Genomic DNA, 18,497 nt, shown 5'->3' with positions numbered 1-18,497 from the left:
TAGAACACAGGAGAAGGAATGAAATGCAAGATAAGTTGGGGTCCTTGCCCATGTGACAAGTAGGTTGGGGAGGGGAAGCTGCCCACAGGGAGCCCTGGGCTGCTGCAGCACAGGGCAGCACAGCATAGCATTGACTGATGACTGGTGCTGGCCACCAGCACCTCGGGGCAAGCGAGGGCAGAACTTCCTCCAAACAGCAGCTGAAGTGAGCGCTTGGATGGGAGTAGCTGGCAGGGTAGAGGCTAGTACCACATGGGCCTGGCTATGATCCTGGCATTAGACCTTTCCAGAAGTGGCATGCCACCACCCCTCTATCTGACCTTCATAATGGAAAGCAGGCTCAGGGGGCTGGAGAGATGGATCAGAGGTTGAGAGCACTGCCTATTCTTCCAGAGGTCCTAAGTTCAATTCCCAGCAACCATATGGCAGCTCACGGCCATCTGTAATGAGATTTGATGCCTTCTTCTGGTGTGAAAGCATGCATACAGATAGAACACTGTATACAAAATAAATGCCTTAATCTTTGAAAAAGATAGTTTAAAGAAAGGAAGGAAGGAAGAAAAGGGAAGGAAGGAAGGAAGGGAGGGAGGGAGGGAGGAAGAAAAGCAGCTCAGGTCATCAGGTTGCTTAGCATCCAAGTCTGGGTCCTGCCTCCTTGGCCCCCTCCTCAGCTAGTCCTTGGTCTAGAGAGACACCACCGCCCCACCTGTTCCTCTCCCTACCTCCAGCAAGGTTCTGTCACCAGGTACTGGCCTGCTGACTTTGCCCCTCGTCATTGTCTTTCTGTGGAAGCCATCACAACACACAGTGAGCTGCTCCTAGCTGTCAGAATGCCATGTGGGCTCCCCTCCCAATAAGACAGGGTGACAGGAAGGTTATTTTAATATCAGGGATATGAAGACATTTCTTTCTGATGATGAGCCCTGGCCTGCTCCCTCCTGATCCCCGGGAAAGGGATGGGCAGGGAAAGGCAGGTACAGGAAGGTGAGACATGTGGACGAACTGTGCTGGGCGCCTTCTAATCACCATAAGCTTAAAGGTCAGGTGGTGGCATCTTCATGCTACAAACCAGGACAAAAGCTCAGAGAGGTGAAGGGTCCTCCCAAAGCCACACAGTAAAGGCTATTTCTGGAGTAGGTCTAAGGCCAGAGCATGTGCTCTTTTCAGCCTGCCAACAGATCTTGACCTCTCCAGCTGCTGCCTAGGAGTCCATACCCTGACTCTGCTCCAGGCAGCCTGTTCCACTCTTTGCCTACAGGGAGGTCTCTGGATTCAGCAACAGCACCCTGCCCCTTCCCTGTGGTTTCCTGACATGGGCCTCTCCTCAGGCTATGAGCTGGTCAATGTCTCCCCTGGCAAGGGATGATGGGACAGCAAGCCCAGTAGTCCACAAATCAATAGCCCGGACGTGCATGGAGCCAGTTCTCTCCAGGGCTTCCATGACCCTTATCCAGGACTTCTCCACTCTCCTGGTACCCCAGTTCCCGCCCCCCCCCCTTCCTGGAGCCCTCATGGCTAAGTGCTCCCAATGTGGAGCCAGGCAGATCTGAGCCTGCCACTTAACATCTGTGACATCTTGGACAAGTTATGTCACCCCCTCCCCACCCGGTTCTCATTTCTATAGAGATAATGCAGATAAGAATAGAACTCACTTCAAAGGGCTGCTATTAAGATTAATAAGAACAGTGCATGAGCTGTCACATGATTCCAGATGTGGAAAGTCCTCAGGAGCTACCCCCACCCCCTGGCTGCACAGAGCCCCAGATAGGAAGTTCAGTGATATGCCTAGAGTCACAGGGTCACCTGGTGGCGGACCTTCAGTTGCAGGTGTGTCTCAAGTCTCAAAGGGAGTCATGGCCAAACAGCACCAGGCACTTATGATAAGAGACCTCTTTGTCTTGAGGTCCAGCAAGAACAGAAGGGAGAGGTTATGCCAATCCAGGAGGAGTTACTTCATACAGTCAAAAGTCCCAGTGGAGCTCAGTACCAATGGCAGTGCCTAAGACAAGACCCGAAATGAGTTGTTGGCACAGAGCTCCTGCAGGAGCCATAAGGGGAGGACCTCTATCAGCACAGGGCTCTAATGGGAGATGAGCATATGGGTCTGAATGACTATGATCTTGAGCAGTGAGTAGTAGTCCGAGGGGCCCAGAGAGTATGCCCACATCTAGTGATACAACATAGAAACAACATGGTAATGGGGGCTAGAGGCAGCAGAGAGGAAATGGGGATACAGTAGTGGTCCAGACTCATGTGGTGCTCTCATCACAAGGTGTGAGTGGTCCTAGAGTGATGAGAGACCAAGTTCAGGTTCCTGGCTTGTGTAGCTTGGAGAGGACCAGGGGTATCAGCCATGGCATGTGGCATTGAGGATGGGGGAGGCTGTAATGGAGCACAGGGAGAGGAGACTTGAGCAGAGGAGACGGAAGGGCTGGATGAGAGCTGGACATAGAGAGAACGGACCTCCCATCCACATCTGCTGGAAGGGAGGAGAGGGAGAAGGCAGTGGGACAGGGAAGCATGCCTTGGTTGGCCATTCTTGCTGTTGTTTTGTTTTGACAGGAACATCTTGAAGGATGGAGCGGCTGAGGCGCTTCCCTGTTTGGACATCTTTCTGATCCATTCTGCGCTTGCCAGTGGTTCCCACCATAGACGTGATTGATTGTGCATAAACAGGAAGAAGCAATTAGTCTGTGCATGCCCAGCCATTAATAAACCTCTTATGTATTTATAACATCACCTCTCTTACCCTCCAACCCGAAGACCAATATCCTAAGAACAAACATCTTTGGAAAAGCCTGGGATAAGAAACGGAGGTCTGCAAACAGCCTTGGCTCTCCCAACTCCGTTCCTCGGAAGTCCCTTGCTTGGAACCCACAGACTCCTGATTTACGTGTAATTCTAACATCAGTGATGGTCACTAAAGCCTGCAGTGAATCAGAAACCACAATTTAGGAGGAGATTCTGCAGGAGAGGGAGCAGGCAACTGGCAGCCTGTGAGGAGTAGAGAGCAGGGTCACCGGCTGGAGGACAGGTCAGTCTACCCACCTCAGTGTCCCCAAGGGCACCTGTCTAGGACTCCTACTCCACCACATAGTCATGCAGTGGCTCAGGCTAACTTATCTCTGGATAAAGCCAAGGACTCTTTGTTCATAGGCTGACTCTGAGCCCCCCAAAAAGGACTAAATTGCATGCAACGTTTATGCTTACAAGAGACTTTAAAAATATGTATTTTTACATTGTAAATTTGATTTTAAGTTTTGGTGACGATAGCGCCTGCAATACCCCCTTATGTGGGAGGGAGTTTGGTGCTCGCCTGTCTGTCTGTTTCATGGTTACACAAACATCTCAGCAAGAACAGAAGCTGGGCCTGTGTAGCCCTTTAGCTTAGGCCAGCCCTGGCACCACCTCAGAGAAGGACCCAAACAACTGCTGATTCACTATTCAAACTGGTTTGTTGTTTTGTTTTGAAGCATGGTCTCTCATGTAGCCCAGGCTGGCCTCCCATTCATTATGTAGCTTAAGATGACCTTGAACCCCTGATCCTCTTGCTATCAATTCCCAATGGCTGGGATTACAGACATGTGCCTGCCAGGCTGGCTGAATTAGTGAACAGATTGACTAGTTAATATTCCATCCCAGGCAACAGCCAGTCTATACATATATTTTTATATCTTGTGTCATATTTCATTTTACTTTTTAATGTGATACTGGAGAAAAGTTTGAATCACATATGTGGCATACACTGCCTTAAGTGTTCTTGCCTGGACTCGGGTAGAGGATGTAGCCTGAGTCTCCTGTAGAGTAGACAGCAGTAGGCTATGGAAGTAGCTCTATGCTGGGTTGCCTCCACTCTGGCCTTTTATTCTTCCAGGGCAAGAGTTAGGCCCCTTCCCAGAGCAGGGCCAATGCCAGGCTCCTCCATGCTCTTTGCAACGCTATAAAAACAACCCAGGTGGCACATTGCAAAATGGAAACTGAGGCCTAGGGAAGTCACTCAGTCTCACACTGAGAATAAAAGCTCTGTCTAGATCTCAGTCTCCTCCCAGGCATGGAGGAGATTGACACCCAAATTATGGAGAGCCTACCCTCTCCAGCCCTGCCTCTGTGAACCAGGATGGAGGTGGGTCCAGGAGGACTGGCCCAGAGATTTCTCCAGTTCAGCCGGGCCTTCTCACCTTCTAGCCTTCTAGCCTTCTCACCTTGACCTGTCTGCTCTGCAGATTGTTTCACTGTGCTAGTAAGAGAGGAGTGAGTGTTCAGCTCTCCTCGCCAAGTGTTCTGCAAGCCACATCTGGTCATTCAACAGCTATCCCTGTGCAGAGCTGGCCCTCCTGTAGATCAGCAAACATCAGGGAGAGGAGATAGGACCTCAGTTGCTAGATCACACGATAGCTCGCCCCCCACACCCTCTCACACATCTTTCTCAGAGCTCTATAATTGCTCTTCAGTCACTGGTCCTCTCCAGCCTCCCCACCCGCACCTGTCTCTGTCAGGGTAAGAGCCTGGCTGCAGGGGTTTAGTGAGAAGAGGGTGGGGTCCAGTCTGAGTGTGCAAGTGACTGAAGGACTCCACCCCCAGCCCATCTATGGGCCTCCCAGTGCCCTATGGCTGCTCCACCACCTGGGTGTCATTGGCCTAGGGTCCTGCTGGATGGAGCACCTTTAGTGGCTTCTTCCTCCCTCCTTTGGATATCCAGGATAACAGAGGCCAGGGAGGGAGACTCTCAGAGATTGCACATTTGAACACTTCTCCAGGGCTCCCATATCCCAGGGAAGGCTAAGGAGAACTTAGAATAAAGCAAATTCTAAGAATGGCCCAGGCACCCTCCTAGTTCCTCCAGTGTCCCCAGTTCCTCATTTGCATAGTGAGCAAAGCCATCTCAGCCTCACTACCACCTGGGGATGCAAGTCCCCAGACACTAGCAATGTCACCCCACCAGCAAGGGTTAGTACTAGGTTAGGGGGGGACCCTAGGGGCTATGACTGAGACCTGCATAGTCCTGACACCCTGGTGACAACTTCCTAGGTGAGGCTTTTCCACCAGAGGAGTTGTCGTTAGTCCTGCTGGCTAAGGCTGACCCCCCCCCCCACTCCCCGTAGTGTTCGCCCTTAGGTTTTACAGTAGCATCTTAACTTCTGGCTTTCAAAGTCAGGAAACCAATCCCAATATATACCTGCTTTTGAAAAGGCATGAACCCCAGCTCATGTGGCCATTGGCACTGAGTTGGAGCCAGTCACTCTCCCACAAGGACCACAAGGATGCCTGCTGATCTCACACAGGTACTTGAGTTCATCTTCCAAGGTCCAGTGAAATTTGCCTCTTCTACCCCCCCCCCCAACCTTGACACTCTCTAACTTGATGTCTGCTTGAATGTCTCTGGTAACAGGAGTCTCGCTCACTGTATTTTTGAGACAGTTCAATCTGCTAGAGAGAGTTCTGAAATGGAACTGCCCTGCCCCTTCTGTGATAATGATCCAGAGTAAAGAAATGGGCTTGGAGCCAAACAGTCTGGAGCCCTCTCTGGCATCTAGCTGGGGACCTAAGGCTCTCTCTGGGTGTTAGTTTCCTTCCCAGCTCCTCCCTGCCGGCCGGGGGATGGGGGAGGCTTAAACTAGAGCAGGTGCATTTATAATGCCAGAAATGAGGGGCTAACGGCATAAGGAATGCATGTGTTCCCCAAGTGTTGTCATTCTGTGTGACCTCGGTGGAGGGTTGTGCCAATCAAGAACTTTGGGTCTCATCCTCACTGGCGCTCACTCTTGGAGTTGGCCTCCAAAGGCTGCTCAGAGTGCTGAACAGTGGCATGGTGAGTCTTTCTCAAGGAACATTGCACCACCTGACACCCTCACACCCCCACTCCCCCACACCCCAGCACGCAGCCATCCCAGGATGGACGGGGCAGGATGGATGGGGTGTTAGGGGAATCAGGTGAGGGAGGAGTAGGAAGTGAATTTCAGCCACCGCTAGTTTGACTGTGTGCTCTTAAGGGATCCTGGAAGCTTACCTGGACCCTTTCACTTAACTCTCACCACAGCCCTGGGGTGTAGGTACAGTGTGATTCCTGCTTTGCTCAGCGAGGGTAAGAAACCTGCCTAAGGCCACACAGCCAGGATGCCCAGCTCTCTGGAGTATCGATCTGTATGACCTCCCTGAACTTCGGTGGCCGCCTAGTCCTGGAGGTGAGGGAGGCAGAGAGGTGTGTAAACTGCAAGGGGCTCTGAGTTGTCTATGGGTCCATGAACTAGAAGCATGCACGCGCGGTCCCCTGCGAGGTACTGCATGAGCAAGAGTGAGAGAGCCGGCGGTGCGTCCCGCGTGCGTCCTCCGGGACATCCTCAGGTTCACCTAGGTCGTGAGGCCTCCTGCGTGCGGTGCGACCCACTAGTGGCGTGGGGCCAACGCCCCCAGGCGCGAGCCGGCCGGGTCGGGCGTGTGCACGTGCTGCCGGCCGGTGGCCGCGGTGCGGGCTCGGCGTCCCACCCGCCCGGTCGCTGATTGGCTGCGCGCGGGGGCGGCCCCGCCCGGGGCGGCGGCGGGCGCGGGTGCCCGCGTGCGGCTGAGCCGCGTGTGCGCCGGCCGGGGTGCGGGAGAGGCAGGAGCGCGCCACGCGCGGCCGCCGGGCCGAGCCCGAGGAGCGCGGCGCCGCCCGGTCATGGCCCCCGCCCGGGCCCGCCTGTCCCCCGCTCTCTGGGTCGTCACGGCCGCGGCGGCGGCCACCTGCGTGTCTGCGGGGCGCGGCGAAGGTGAGCAGCGCGGCGGGGCGGGGGCGGGGGCGGCGCTGCCCGGGGCGCAACTTCCCAGCCTCGACCCTAGCCTGCCTGGGCTCGGGATGGCGCGGGCAGGGCGGAGGGAGGATGCATAGGGGACTGAGAATCGGACGCCAGGGGCAAGGGGACAGGACTGGACAGAAGAGCTACGAGGTATGGAGGAGAGAGGGGACAGAGAGAAGGCAAGGGATGGGGACCTAGGACAGAACGAACTGGCAGGCACTGGGCAGACAGGGAGACACGCAAGAATCCAGGAATCGGGGACAAGATACAGAAGACTGAATAAAAGGGGGCATTGAGAAACAAGGCCAAGAACTGACAGGGACCAGAGAACAGGGGTTTGGGAACGGATTTGAGGGGTGCCTTGAGAGTGGGGTGGGGGCGGAAGCTGGCTAGTGGGAAGGGGCTCAATGGAGAGGCACCAGTGGCAAGAGGTGCAGTGAGGAAGGACTGGGAGAGACAGGCACGCTGTCTCCCAGAACAGGGTCTTGTCTGGGTCAAAGCCAGGTGGCCCTTTCACTCAGGCTCCAGGAAGGTGGGAGGGGCACTAATCACCAGGACCAAAAGGGTCTGGGAAGTGACTTCTGGTGATGGAAGAGACCCCCCAGAGCTGAGAGGGGCTCCAGGGCTGCCGACCTACACCCTCCTTAGTCCCACCAGATACTAAGGGGTCCGGGCTCATACACCCTAGCTCCTGGTGTGGATTCTCCTTAGGATGCTGTACCGAGGAGGCTGCAGTCCACTTTCCAGGGCTGAAGCTGGTCTCACCAGGCAGACCCATCTTACAGTGGCTCCCTATCAAGCCTAACTGCTCTTCCTGCTCAGAGTGCTCCTGGAAGCTCAGGGAGCCCACCCAGCCCACAAGCACAGGCTCATCAACACAGACCCAGGCTAGCAGAACCTCAAATGCACGGACAGCACACACACCATCGTGCACACAGCAGTGCAGCCATTGCACACACACATGTACAGATATATGCACATGGAAATGTGTATGTGTGACACCCACGTATGCATGTAGGTGCCGCAGAACACACAGAAAGAGACCCCCAGGCTTGCATTCATGCTTAGTGAAACACGTGCACTTGGAGACAGGTAAAATACTATCCTCAAGGAAAGCAGAGACAAGGAGGCATGGGGACATGTTGCAGGGTGGCTAAGGGACAGGTGGGCAAGTAGAACTGGCTGGCTACCTAGTTATGAGACATGTTTGGGGGGGTATTCTGAGTAAGTGGGGAAGAGGGCTGCGTTAAGGGTCAGAAGAACGGAAGAACGGTGGCCTGAGAGAACAGTTTTCCCAGAGCTGGGCTAAGTGTTGTGGCTTGTGTTAGGGTGGGCGGTGGAGGTGGTGTTTCTAGCCCAGTAATTTTTAAGGAGGTCTTCAGCAAGGCTCCAGGAGTCAGCTGTATACCCCAGGCTCTCTCCTCAACTGTTCTGTGGAGGACCAGCCACCTTCCAGCATCACAAGCAGTGGGTCCTAGAGCCCCCAAGGTACAGTGACTTTTCCCAGGCTCCAGACAGATGTGGTCAAGGAACATGTGTAACAGAGAAAGCACAGCTGGAGAAGAGGCAGGCCTGGAAAGAGTGGAGAGACTTGCCCACAGTGGGGCTAAGGGCAAAGCTGTGTGGTAACTTGCAGAGTGCCCAACCAAGCAGGGGTGATCCATATAACTCAGACCGCTACATGATGGAGACCTGATGTCCATGTAGAATACCCAGGAATGACATGGCCCTTGCACTGGTACATAGCCAGAACCTGCTAGGGAGACCACTGGGGACTCAGGGAGGAGGCACTCTTACCAGCTGGGGCCCAGCACAGGTGACAGTGCCAGCCTGGCTAGAGGCCCATTGCTCACAGTGGCTGCTGGGCAGTCAGTCATGCACCTGCAGAGACTCCTTGAGCCACACCAGGCACCAGACCCCTTATCTCTCCCTAGAGTGGATCATCCTCCACTTTAAGGTGGTCTCTAAGGCAGTCCGCATGTCCTGCCTGATGTCCCTGGGCCACCCCGATTCTCTGGCCTCCCCATCACGCGCTGTGTCCTCAGGGAATGTGAATCAATTTAAGTATTAGTCTCAGCGAAATGGAATGGGGGAAGGTGACAGTACTGGAGAGAAAAGGAATCGCATAATACCTTCCACGGTCAGGCGGGAGCTGCCAAGGAATTATCTGTGCTGCTCAGCACCTACCGGCCCCGTGTAGTCCCCAGAACAACCTGCACAGGGAGTTTTCGAAGGACTGCCTGTGGGCATGTTCCAGATGAAGAAACTGAGGCCTGAGGGGTTCAGTGAGGTGTTCAGCCTCCCATTTTCCAAATAGATCCATACAGAGTGGGCAATCAGTCCCATGGTCTGGCAGGAGAGGAAACCAGGCAGCTGCATTACTGGGGGGCCTGGTCCAAGGGGCTTCAGACCAGCCTGCAGCCTAGACCTGGAACTCCACCCGGTCCCCATCAACCCCTGTTGACGTGAGTTGTCCTTGGAGATTCACCCCACTCTCCTCCATACCCCATGGCTAGAGATGCCAGGTACAGAGGCTGGCAATGGTCCAGAGGAAAAGGACAGGAGGACAGAGAAGGGTCTAGGAGGAATCGGAGCATACAATCCTGGACTCATGTAGCCTGTTGTGAATCCAATAGAATTGACTTTTGACTTAACCGTGGATTGTCCGAGAACTGACTGGTATGATGGGATTTCCTGGGGACGGAGGGTAGCCCTGAAGTCAGGGTGTCCAGGGGGAACCTCCGTGACAATGGATGTTTGTTCACGGTCCTCCGACGTAGAGGCAGGTCTGAACTAGACTGTTCTGGGCCTGGAAGAGGGGCCTCAGGCCTGAGACCTACATGTGGGGTACTGGCCATCATGGGGACACCCCTGGTTGTTCTTCCCCACCCTCTCTTCTAATGGGGCCCCACTGGTCTTGGGGGGACGGCAGTATGGCCCCCTCCCCTCCCCCAACCAGCAGGAGGAAAGAGCTTGCCTGACCCACTTTTCTCTCTATTGCCTGCGAGCAAAGGAGGGAGGGAAATGGAAAGCCCTCTCTTTGCCTGTGCCTCTGGCATAGGGCTGGCTCTGGAGAGGGGATGTCCCTCTGTGGACATTTGTTCTGGTTCTGGTCCCACCCAGTCCCTGGGGACCTAGAACGGAGTGCAGAGGAGCCTTCCCCGTTTTCAGCCAGGCTCCTGGCATTGGAGTGGGAAGGTGGGAGGAAAAGGAAATGCATCTGTCAGAGCATCCTCACTTCACAGTTCCGGATGACACTTGACTCCATCTTTGAGGGCCAGAGAGGGCCAAGTTGGAGCTATGCAAATCTCAAGCAGAAGGGCACCCCTCCTCCCTGCGGGGAAGTTCCAAAAGGCCCAGATATAGCTGTCTGTAACCTGGCCAGGTCACATTCCACCCCGGTAGATGGAAGCCCACGGTAGTTGGCTAGGAAAGGAGACCCACAGAAGAGAAAAACAAAACGCGGAAGGCTGTGAGGTTCTGTGCCAGAGGCCTCTAGAAAAGAAAAGAAAAAAAGAAGGTCCAGAGACAGGAAGGAACTTTCCTAGGACACACAACAGATGCAGATAGTTGAGACTGGAGTCCTGTTCTCTGAGGAAGATAGTGTGCTGTAGTTGCTTGAGCGAGTGAGTAAGCATAGGGATATAGGAAAAAGACCAGAGTGTCAACAGAGACTAGCCTTGGACCAGGCACTGGCCTTGCGCTTTAAAGATGGCTTTCTTAACCCCCATCTGAACCCCTGAGTCTTACTGATTCATATTACAGATTAAGAAATTGAGATTCAGAGAAACACAGGCCACTTGGTAATGAGAGACTGTGACGTAACAAGGGTCCAGGAATGCCTAATACCAAAGAGGGATCTTTATCTTATGATGCTGCAAGAACCCCCAGGTGGGCATGGGGTCTGACTTTGAACAGGCTGGCATTTGAGTCAGAACTCCTTCCCCCTATCCAGGGTACCATCCAGAGAATCTGCTTCTCTTGCCAGCCTTACCAATTGATAGTTCTCTCTGTGCTGGCCCTGCTCGCCACACCTGGGCTTCTAGGCAGGTTCCCGAACCTCTCAGAGACATACTGACTGCTTCTCTAGACTGCCATGAGACACCATCATAGGCAACGTGGCATTTGAGGCTCCCCTGGTAGAGTTCAGCACATAGTAGGTGGCATTAGGAGGCCACTCTTGCCCATCCACAGCCCTCCCGTCACTGTCTCTAGTGGTCTAGCAGGTGCCAGGCTCCATCCTGGGACACTGAGGACATTAAAGTTGTGCCTGTCCTTGGGTAAATGGCGGGACTTGATAGTGTAAATGCGAATACCATCACCTCCTCTGAGAGCACTGGGAGTAAACACCATCGTTCTCATCCTACAAAGGAGGAATCTGGGGCTTCAGTGGAGAGATAAAATCAGGATGCCAGCCTGGGCCTGCAAGATGCCCCACCCCCCACTAGACCCAGCTATTCCAGGAAGCCCAGGGCTTGGGCAGTATGTGCCGCAGTAGTGACGTGGCTGTTGGTTGAAGGACACTGGCAAGAGCAAGCATCCTGGGCTAGGAACTGTGAGCTCCTGGGAAGGGACAGCTAGGAGTGACCAGTGTGGCTGGCTCTGGCTGGGAAAGGGGTCACAGGGGCCTAATGCCCTCTTGTGTTCTGTTTTACAGTGAACCTGTTGGACACCTCAACCATCCATGGAGACTGGGGCTGGCTCACATATCCGGCTCACGGGGTGAGTGATGACGTAGTGTTGTCTTTCTGAGAGGTTACAGTTCAGAGTCTTAGCATGGCACAGGTCAAAAGGAAGCAAAACCTCTGAGAAGGAAACTCATTCATTCAAGGACGCAGAGATGGGGCAGAGTGGGTCGTTCTTAGTAGTTTAGTTCATTGGGATCCCTGGGGCTCTGACACAGGCCCCTGATTCCTGTCTGACCCTCAGTTTGAGGATCTTTGTATCTGTGCCCTAGGCTTGCATATTCACAGTCTGCCCAGCCCAGGCCCAGGGTCGCTGGAACCATGGCAACAGAGAAACAGACAACCAAGTCCTCCCAGACCTTCCTTAGTTTTGTCTGGGTCCCCTCCCTCCAATTGCCAGGCCTCACCAGGGGCTGCTTGGACCCAGGAGGAGCCTTGAGTGTCTGTCAGAACCACGTTGAGCACAGCGGTCCACGATGGTACATTCCTAGGCCCCATCAGGTCTCCAGGTGACCGTGGACTCCAGTAGCCACACTGCACAAACTGTGTCCTTCATCATGTTTCTCAGATTCCATGGGCGTCATAGTAAAGGTGAGACAGTGACAGGTGGGGCCTGGGTCACCTCTCCAGGCCTCGGTCTCCCTGTCTATAAAAAGGCAGGCGTGCGGTGACCTCTTAAGGCTGTTACATGGCCTTGGTACACAATGGGACCTCAGCAGCAGTGACTCTCAGAGTCAATGAGCAATGTAACCAGTGTGTGCTGTGATTATATCCCATAATGAACACACACATACATGACACGCACCCCTGTCCCCAGCAAAGGCATGCATGTGTGCTGACTGCTTTTATGAATACTTTTGGCTTTCATGGCCCTGTGACAGGGCCTAGTTTGTCCTAATAACGATAGTGGCACCGGGAGTTGAGACCTGGAAAGGAACTCTTTTTTTTTTTTTTTTTTTAATCATTGGGTGAGGTTTTCTTCTTGGAGGTTAGGATGGATCTCTGCCCTCCCTCTGGGGTCTCATGGCAGGCAGCAGTGGCTTGAGCCAACAGCCATCAGTCCTTGGGCACAGGACTCTGGGAGCTAGCAGGGCCAAGCCTGATTGCTATAATCCTCCAGCCCCAGAGCTGTAGCTTGCACAGCCACCACTTCTGAGGACAGAGGCTGGGGGCTCTGCTTCTGAGAAATGCAGCCCGATGTGGCTTTCCCTGGGAAGGGCCTGTGATGAACTATCCAAGGGAACTGTGGTCTCAGGCCTGGTCCACGCAGAGTGCCTGATGCTAGCTGAGCTGTTAAAACACATCTCCTCTACTGCTAGGAAGAGGCAGCCTTGGCCCCAGGTGGGCTCTGCTCTGGCTGTCTCTGTTGCCCTGGGACCAGGGAATGAGAACCTGGATTTGGTTTCTGGGGGGGCTCACACCTGGTGATAGAAGGCTCTGCTGTTCCTGGCATGCCAGGCATGTGCAACATCTTTCCACTTTCGAAAACAATGATAAAGCCTCATGCTCACATTGCACTGGGAGCAAGCCTTTGGAGGATGGCTGGCCCATTCCACAGATGAGGGTTACACCAGTGCAGTGAACAAACTAACAGAACAAAACAAAAAACACTGCTACAGTGAGCAGGACTCAAACCCAGATCTTTCTAGGCCTGGAGCCTGCATGGAACCCTATACACCTCAGGTGCTGAGGGCTTTGTGACCCCCATACGGGGTGGAGGAGGATCCATGCAACTACTGAGCCAAGGATGTACTTGCTCCACCTGGAGCCTGGAGTTGCCCAGAAAGGAATATGCTACCTGGCTCCAACCCCAGTCCTGAAAGCAGGTCGATCCGGGGAGTGGGCGCATGCTCCCATCCAGAGCCTTCTGTTGATTCTCCTGCCCAGCCACCTGGCTCGTGAAGCTCTGTCCAGCTCTCTCCTTCTGCAGCTTGCTTAGTGGTCTTCTGGGCTGTGCCTAGCATGAGAGGGGGTATCTGGCTTGGGCAGAACATAGCTGAAGGCATGGATGCCAGTCCCCAAAACAGGAGGAGCTCTGTCTTCTCTAACCAGTTGGATCTCACAGGCCATTCACCTCTTATATATATGATCATGGAGTGTGCTCTCTGCAGTTACATAGGGATGCATAGAAAGGGCATTGACCAATGAGAAGCCAGCTTTTGAAAGACGTGTCTACTCTGCTTAGGCCCATACCTCATGTACTTAACTAAGCTGCATCGCTCCTTCCACCCCACTGGGGTATCCTGTATCTTGCCCAGCAATGAGCAGATAGAATGCACAGTGCCCTAAGGAAAGGGGGCATATTGCTATCTACATCTCCCTTGACCCTCACCATGCCCTGGAGTATCTGGAAGGAGCAGACATTCATAGATAAAACACCCAACACGCAGAGAGGGAATGTAACATGCCCAGGGCTGCACAGACTCTTTACCCAGTTCTGTTCCAGTAAGAGCACAGGGTAGGGGACAGCATGAGGGGTCAGCTGCAGAGTCAACTTGGGTGGGAGTGGCCCTGAGTGGGGACTGGGCTGGCTTTATCCCTGCATTTATTTCCAGGAACCCGGCCACTCCAGGCGTCTGCCCTCACTCTGGGGCTGGCAGGGCTGGGCCAGGCCATTGGCACTGGTGGGGACAGCTGGAGCGGACTCTGTTCAAGCTGGTTAATTTATCTGGGCCCCTGGCAGGAAACAGACAGGGAGCATCTGGCAGGCTCTTTGGTGTTCCATTAATTGTGACAATGACTTTAGCCCCAGATGTGGCGGTGCTGCCTGGAGCGGGGGCTACAGTGTGGGGCATGGGGCAGCAAGCATGAGCTCTTACAAGTGAGGCTGCTCCCCCAGCACCTCCCTCTGATGGTCCTGCAGGCATGGAGGCAGCCCAGGGATGTGCTGGCAAGGACGGTAGTGGACCCGTGCCTTGCTCTTTGAGTGCCTTCCTGCGCCAGGCCTGAGCTCAGCACTCTGCAGGCATTTTCTCTTGGCGCCCTCCCAGCCTAATAGAGATGGGCCTGTCTGGGGGTGCTGGGGTGCAGACCATGCAGCCAGCAGGAATGAGGCCAGATGGAGGGACAGGCAGGAAAGGGTTTGGGACACTCAGGACCCCCAGTGTGTCACACAGACAGCAAGCTCAACCCACAGATTAGTGGGGTGTCAGGAGGAAGGGTCTTCAAGCCCCTACTTCCCTGTACTGAAGTAACAAGATCCTTAGTTCTCACAGGGCAGAGAGAGAGAGAGAGAGAGAGAGAGAGAGAGAGAGAGAGAGAGAGAGTCACAGAGGTGGACATGGCCATCTGTCCTCAGCCCCAGCAATTCCTTGAGGTCCTCAGGATTCAGCCCACTGGCTGCCCCTGGCTGGAGCAAGTAGTGTGGATGAGGAAACCCGGGATCTTCCCTCTGTGTGCCTACATAAAGCTCCCCCTTCACCCAGGATATTGCTGGCTACACCAGAGGGCTCAAGTGTTAATCTCTCTCTCTCTCTCTCTCTCTCTCTCTCTCTCTCTCTCTCTCTCTCTCTCTCTCTTTCCCATATGGATTTCAGGACCCCTGAGCTATCATTCTCCCCTTCTTTGCTGTGGGTAGGGGTGGAGGCCCCTTTGTGAACAGAAATAATTTACTTCATCATGGTTGTGGTTGCCAAGGTACTAGGGATAAGGGCTGAACCCAGACTCAAACATACTGGTCAAGTACTCTACCGTTGAGCCATATCCCCTTCTTTCTGATTGTGGTAAGACACACATAAAATTTACCGCCATAACCACTTTTGCCATACAGTTCAGTGGCATAAGGCACATTCACATTGCTACGTGACCATATGTCACCACCATACAGACCACCCATCTCCAGAACACTTTGTCTTTACCAGCCAGGATGCTGTACCATGGACAGTAACACCCTTGCCCACCCCCACCCCCCAGAAATCATCATTGTTTCCCATCTCTCTACCATCTACTGACCTAAAGACCTGATGAAGCTGGGATGGATGAGGCAGCATTGGTGGCTTTTTTTTTTTTTTTATTAAGTATGCCCTTAGGACTCACCCATGGGGTAGGGAGGGTGGATCAGTGGGTAAGAGTTCTTACTGTGTAAGCATACGACCTGAGTTAACATTCCCCAGCACGCACAGAAAAAGCCAGGCATGGTCAAGTGTGCACCTGAAGCCCTAGCACTGTGGTGGTACTGATGGATAGGCAGGGATGGAAGAATTCCTGTACTTGTTGACCACTAGCTGAAAAGCAATGAGGTCCAGTTTCAGTGAGAGACCCTATCTTAGGGGAATGTAATGGGAAATGAAAGTGGATGACACTATGTATGTATATATCTATGTATGTATCTATGTATGTTTGTATGTTTGTTATCTCTGTGTAGCCCTGGCTGTCCTGGAACTTTCATTGTAGACCAGGCTGGCCTTGAACTCACAGAGATCCACCCGCTTCTAGGGAGTTAGTGCTGGGAGGGGTGAGCTACCATGCCTGGCTAATTCGGCATATTCTGATCTTTCTCCATGTGCATGGATGAGCACACCACAAACACACACATACAGGCATGCACGTATGCAAACACACACGTGTACCTATGTCCTAGTGTTTATTAAACTCCCATTCCTTGTTAAGGCTGAGCAGTAGTCCACTGTCTGTGTGTGCTATTTTCTCTATCTGTGGGTATGCAGGTAGGTTGTTTGCATTTTTTCAGCTACTTGAGATTTTTATGTGTTTTCTGATGACCCAAGGGATGCTGCATGGTAGGCAAGCATCCACACTTAGTAGCACGCACATTCAGCTGCCCATCCATGTCGTGAGCGTGGGCATACAGGTATCTCATCAAGATGATGTACACTTAGAACTGCTGCCTCATGTAATTCTGTTTTTTGAGGCCCTTGCCACGGTGGCTGCATAGTTCAGCGATACACCAGGCTCCTGCATTCTCCATGCCCTCACCGGCACTTCCTTTCTGTTTCAATATCTAAAGGATCTGTAGTGGGCTCTCACTGTGGGTTTGATCCATATTTCCCCAGTGGTTAGTGATGTTGAGTGTCTTTTCTTGTGCTGTTTAGCCATCTGTGTATCTTCTTTAGGGGAAAAAAATGTCTTTTCAAGTCCTTTGCTCCTTTTTTAATTGGACTGTTAGTTTTCTGTTCGTGAGCGTATTTCTTTATTTGTTATGGATATTAATGTCTCGTCTGATATATGGTTGGCAGATTTCCCCTGCTTCGCGCTGCCTTTCTCTTAGCTCTGTGGGGGTATTTGGTTTATCTCTGTTTCCCTCACCCTGCTAGTACCAGACAGAAGCTGTACCGCTTAACTTTTCCCCAGACTTATTCTGGCTTGAGTAGGGTCCAGGCCAGCCCTAGCATCCCAAGCCAAGAACAGTGAAGCAGAACCTCCTTTAATAGCTTGCCTGCCAAGCACACACATAGCCCTGAGTCCCATCCCCTACCCTCTACCAACCAGGCAGGTCTATAATCCCAGCACTCAGAGACAGAGGTGGGTGAATCTCTTGTCTACAGAGAGAGTTCCAGAACAGCCAAGGCTACATACACAGAAAACCTGTCGCACCCTTGGCAAAAAAAAAAAAAAAAAAAAAAAAAAAAAATCTGACACTCGGAGAGTACAGGCCAGAGAAGCGGAGTTGTTGTTCAGGCTTGGTCTGACTATAAAGTGAGTTAGCAGGGTAGTGTGTGAATAGTCCATCAGTCCTTCAGCAAGCAGCCACAAAGGACGGAAGCTGGAGAGGGATTTGAGGTGGGGTACAGCCAGGACCACTGCTTTTTATGCTAAAGGGGTCCCTTTAGTAGCTAGAAGGGAAATTGGATTCATGCATTTATCCAAGCACCCTGAGGTGACGGATAGAGCCATTTAGAAAGATCAGTCAGACCCTGGACAGCAGACAGGCTCTGGCCAGCCTCACCCCTTGGTGGCACACGTCTGGCTCCTCCTCATATCTGGAAGTCAATAACAATTTCATGGGTGTAACTTGAGGGTTCATTTGCAGGTACCTGGACTTGGGCAGTGGTGACTGCCTACCCACAGGGATTTCTCGCCTGTGGTTTTCCTGGCATCCGTGCAGGAGCTGGCAGGACAGGGCCAGGTGAAGTCTCCGCCTTAGCAGACTGTGTTCTCTTTGTCACAGTGGGACTCCATCAACGAGGTGGATGAGTCCTTCCGGCCCATCCATACGTACCAAGTGTGCAACGTCATGACCCCTAATCAGAACAACTGGCTGCGTACAAACTGGGTGCCCCGCGATGGTGCCCGGCGTGTCTACGCTGAGATCAAGTTCACGCTGCGTGACTGCAACAGCATCCCTGGTGTGCTGGGCACCTGCAAGGAGACCTTCAACCTTCACTACCTGGAGTCTGACCGGGACCTAGGTGCCAGCACACAGGAGAGCCAGTTCCTCAAGATTGACACCATCGCGGCTGATGAGAGCTTCACGGGTGCTGACCTGGGTGTGCGGAGGCTCAAGCTGAACACGGAGGTTCGTGGTGTGGGCCCACTCAGCAAGCGTGGCTTCTACTTGGCCTTCCAGGATATAGGCGCCTGCCTCGCCATCCTCTCACTCCGCATCTACTACAAGAAGTGTCCCGCCATGGTCCGCAACCTGGCAGCATTCTCAGAGGCAGTGACTGGGGCTGACTCATCCTCGCTGGTAGAGGTTCGAGGCCAGTGTGTGCGGCACTCTGAGGAGCGAGACACACCCAAGATGTACTGCAGTGCTGAGGGCGAGTGGCTGGTACCCATTGGCAAGTGCGTGTGCAGTGCTGGCTATGAGGAGCGGCGAGATGCCTGTATGGGTGAGTGGAACTCAAGGCTGGCTGTCCGGGTGGGTGGCAGGTGGCTCCGTGTGGGCAGGGCTGCTGGTGTACAAGACATCATATCCAGCCATCTGGCTCTCTGTCAGCAGATTCACAGTGCATCTGGGGACTGGGGAACAGGCAGACGGCCTGTCCTGTGAACGCTGTCAAAGGGACCTGTGTGGTCAGGTATGCTATCAGGCATGTCCCTAGGGTAGGAAAAAACACTGTGTGCTAACCCATGCAACCAT

General features: G+C 53.4%; 1 protein-coding gene across 4 annotated transcripts in view; it reads left to right on the top strand.

Moving 5' to 3' along the window:
- Window positions 1-6,534: 6,534 nt before the first annotated feature.
- The window catches only part of Epha8 (EPH receptor A8), a 28,839-nt gene continuing 16,876 nt past the window's right edge, over window positions 6,535-18,497 (top strand). For 2 of the 4 annotated variants that reach the window (XM_051173575.1, XM_051173574.1), the window contains exons 1-3: window positions 6,535-6,746; window positions 11,431-11,495; window positions 17,583-18,246. In XM_051173575.1, coding sequence (XP_051029532.1) covers window positions 6,656-6,746; window positions 11,431-11,495; window positions 17,583-18,246 — 820 coding nt within the window. In that variant the 5' untranslated portion in view covers window positions 6,535-6,655. The remainder of the gene's footprint in view (window positions 6,747-11,430; window positions 11,496-17,582; window positions 18,247-18,497) is intronic. The other 2 variants (XM_051173577.1, XM_051173576.1) reach the window with 1 other exon arrangement.

The sequence above is a fragment of the Phodopus roborovskii genome, unplaced genomic scaffold (genome assembly GCF_943737965.1).
Source record: "Phodopus roborovskii unplaced genomic scaffold, PHOROB, whole genome shotgun sequence".
Lineage (NCBI taxonomy): Eukaryota > Metazoa > Chordata > Mammalia > Rodentia > Cricetidae > Phodopus > Phodopus roborovskii.
The sequence above is the reverse complement of the archived record's forward strand: the minus strand, read 5'-3'. Positions and strand labels throughout refer to the sequence as shown.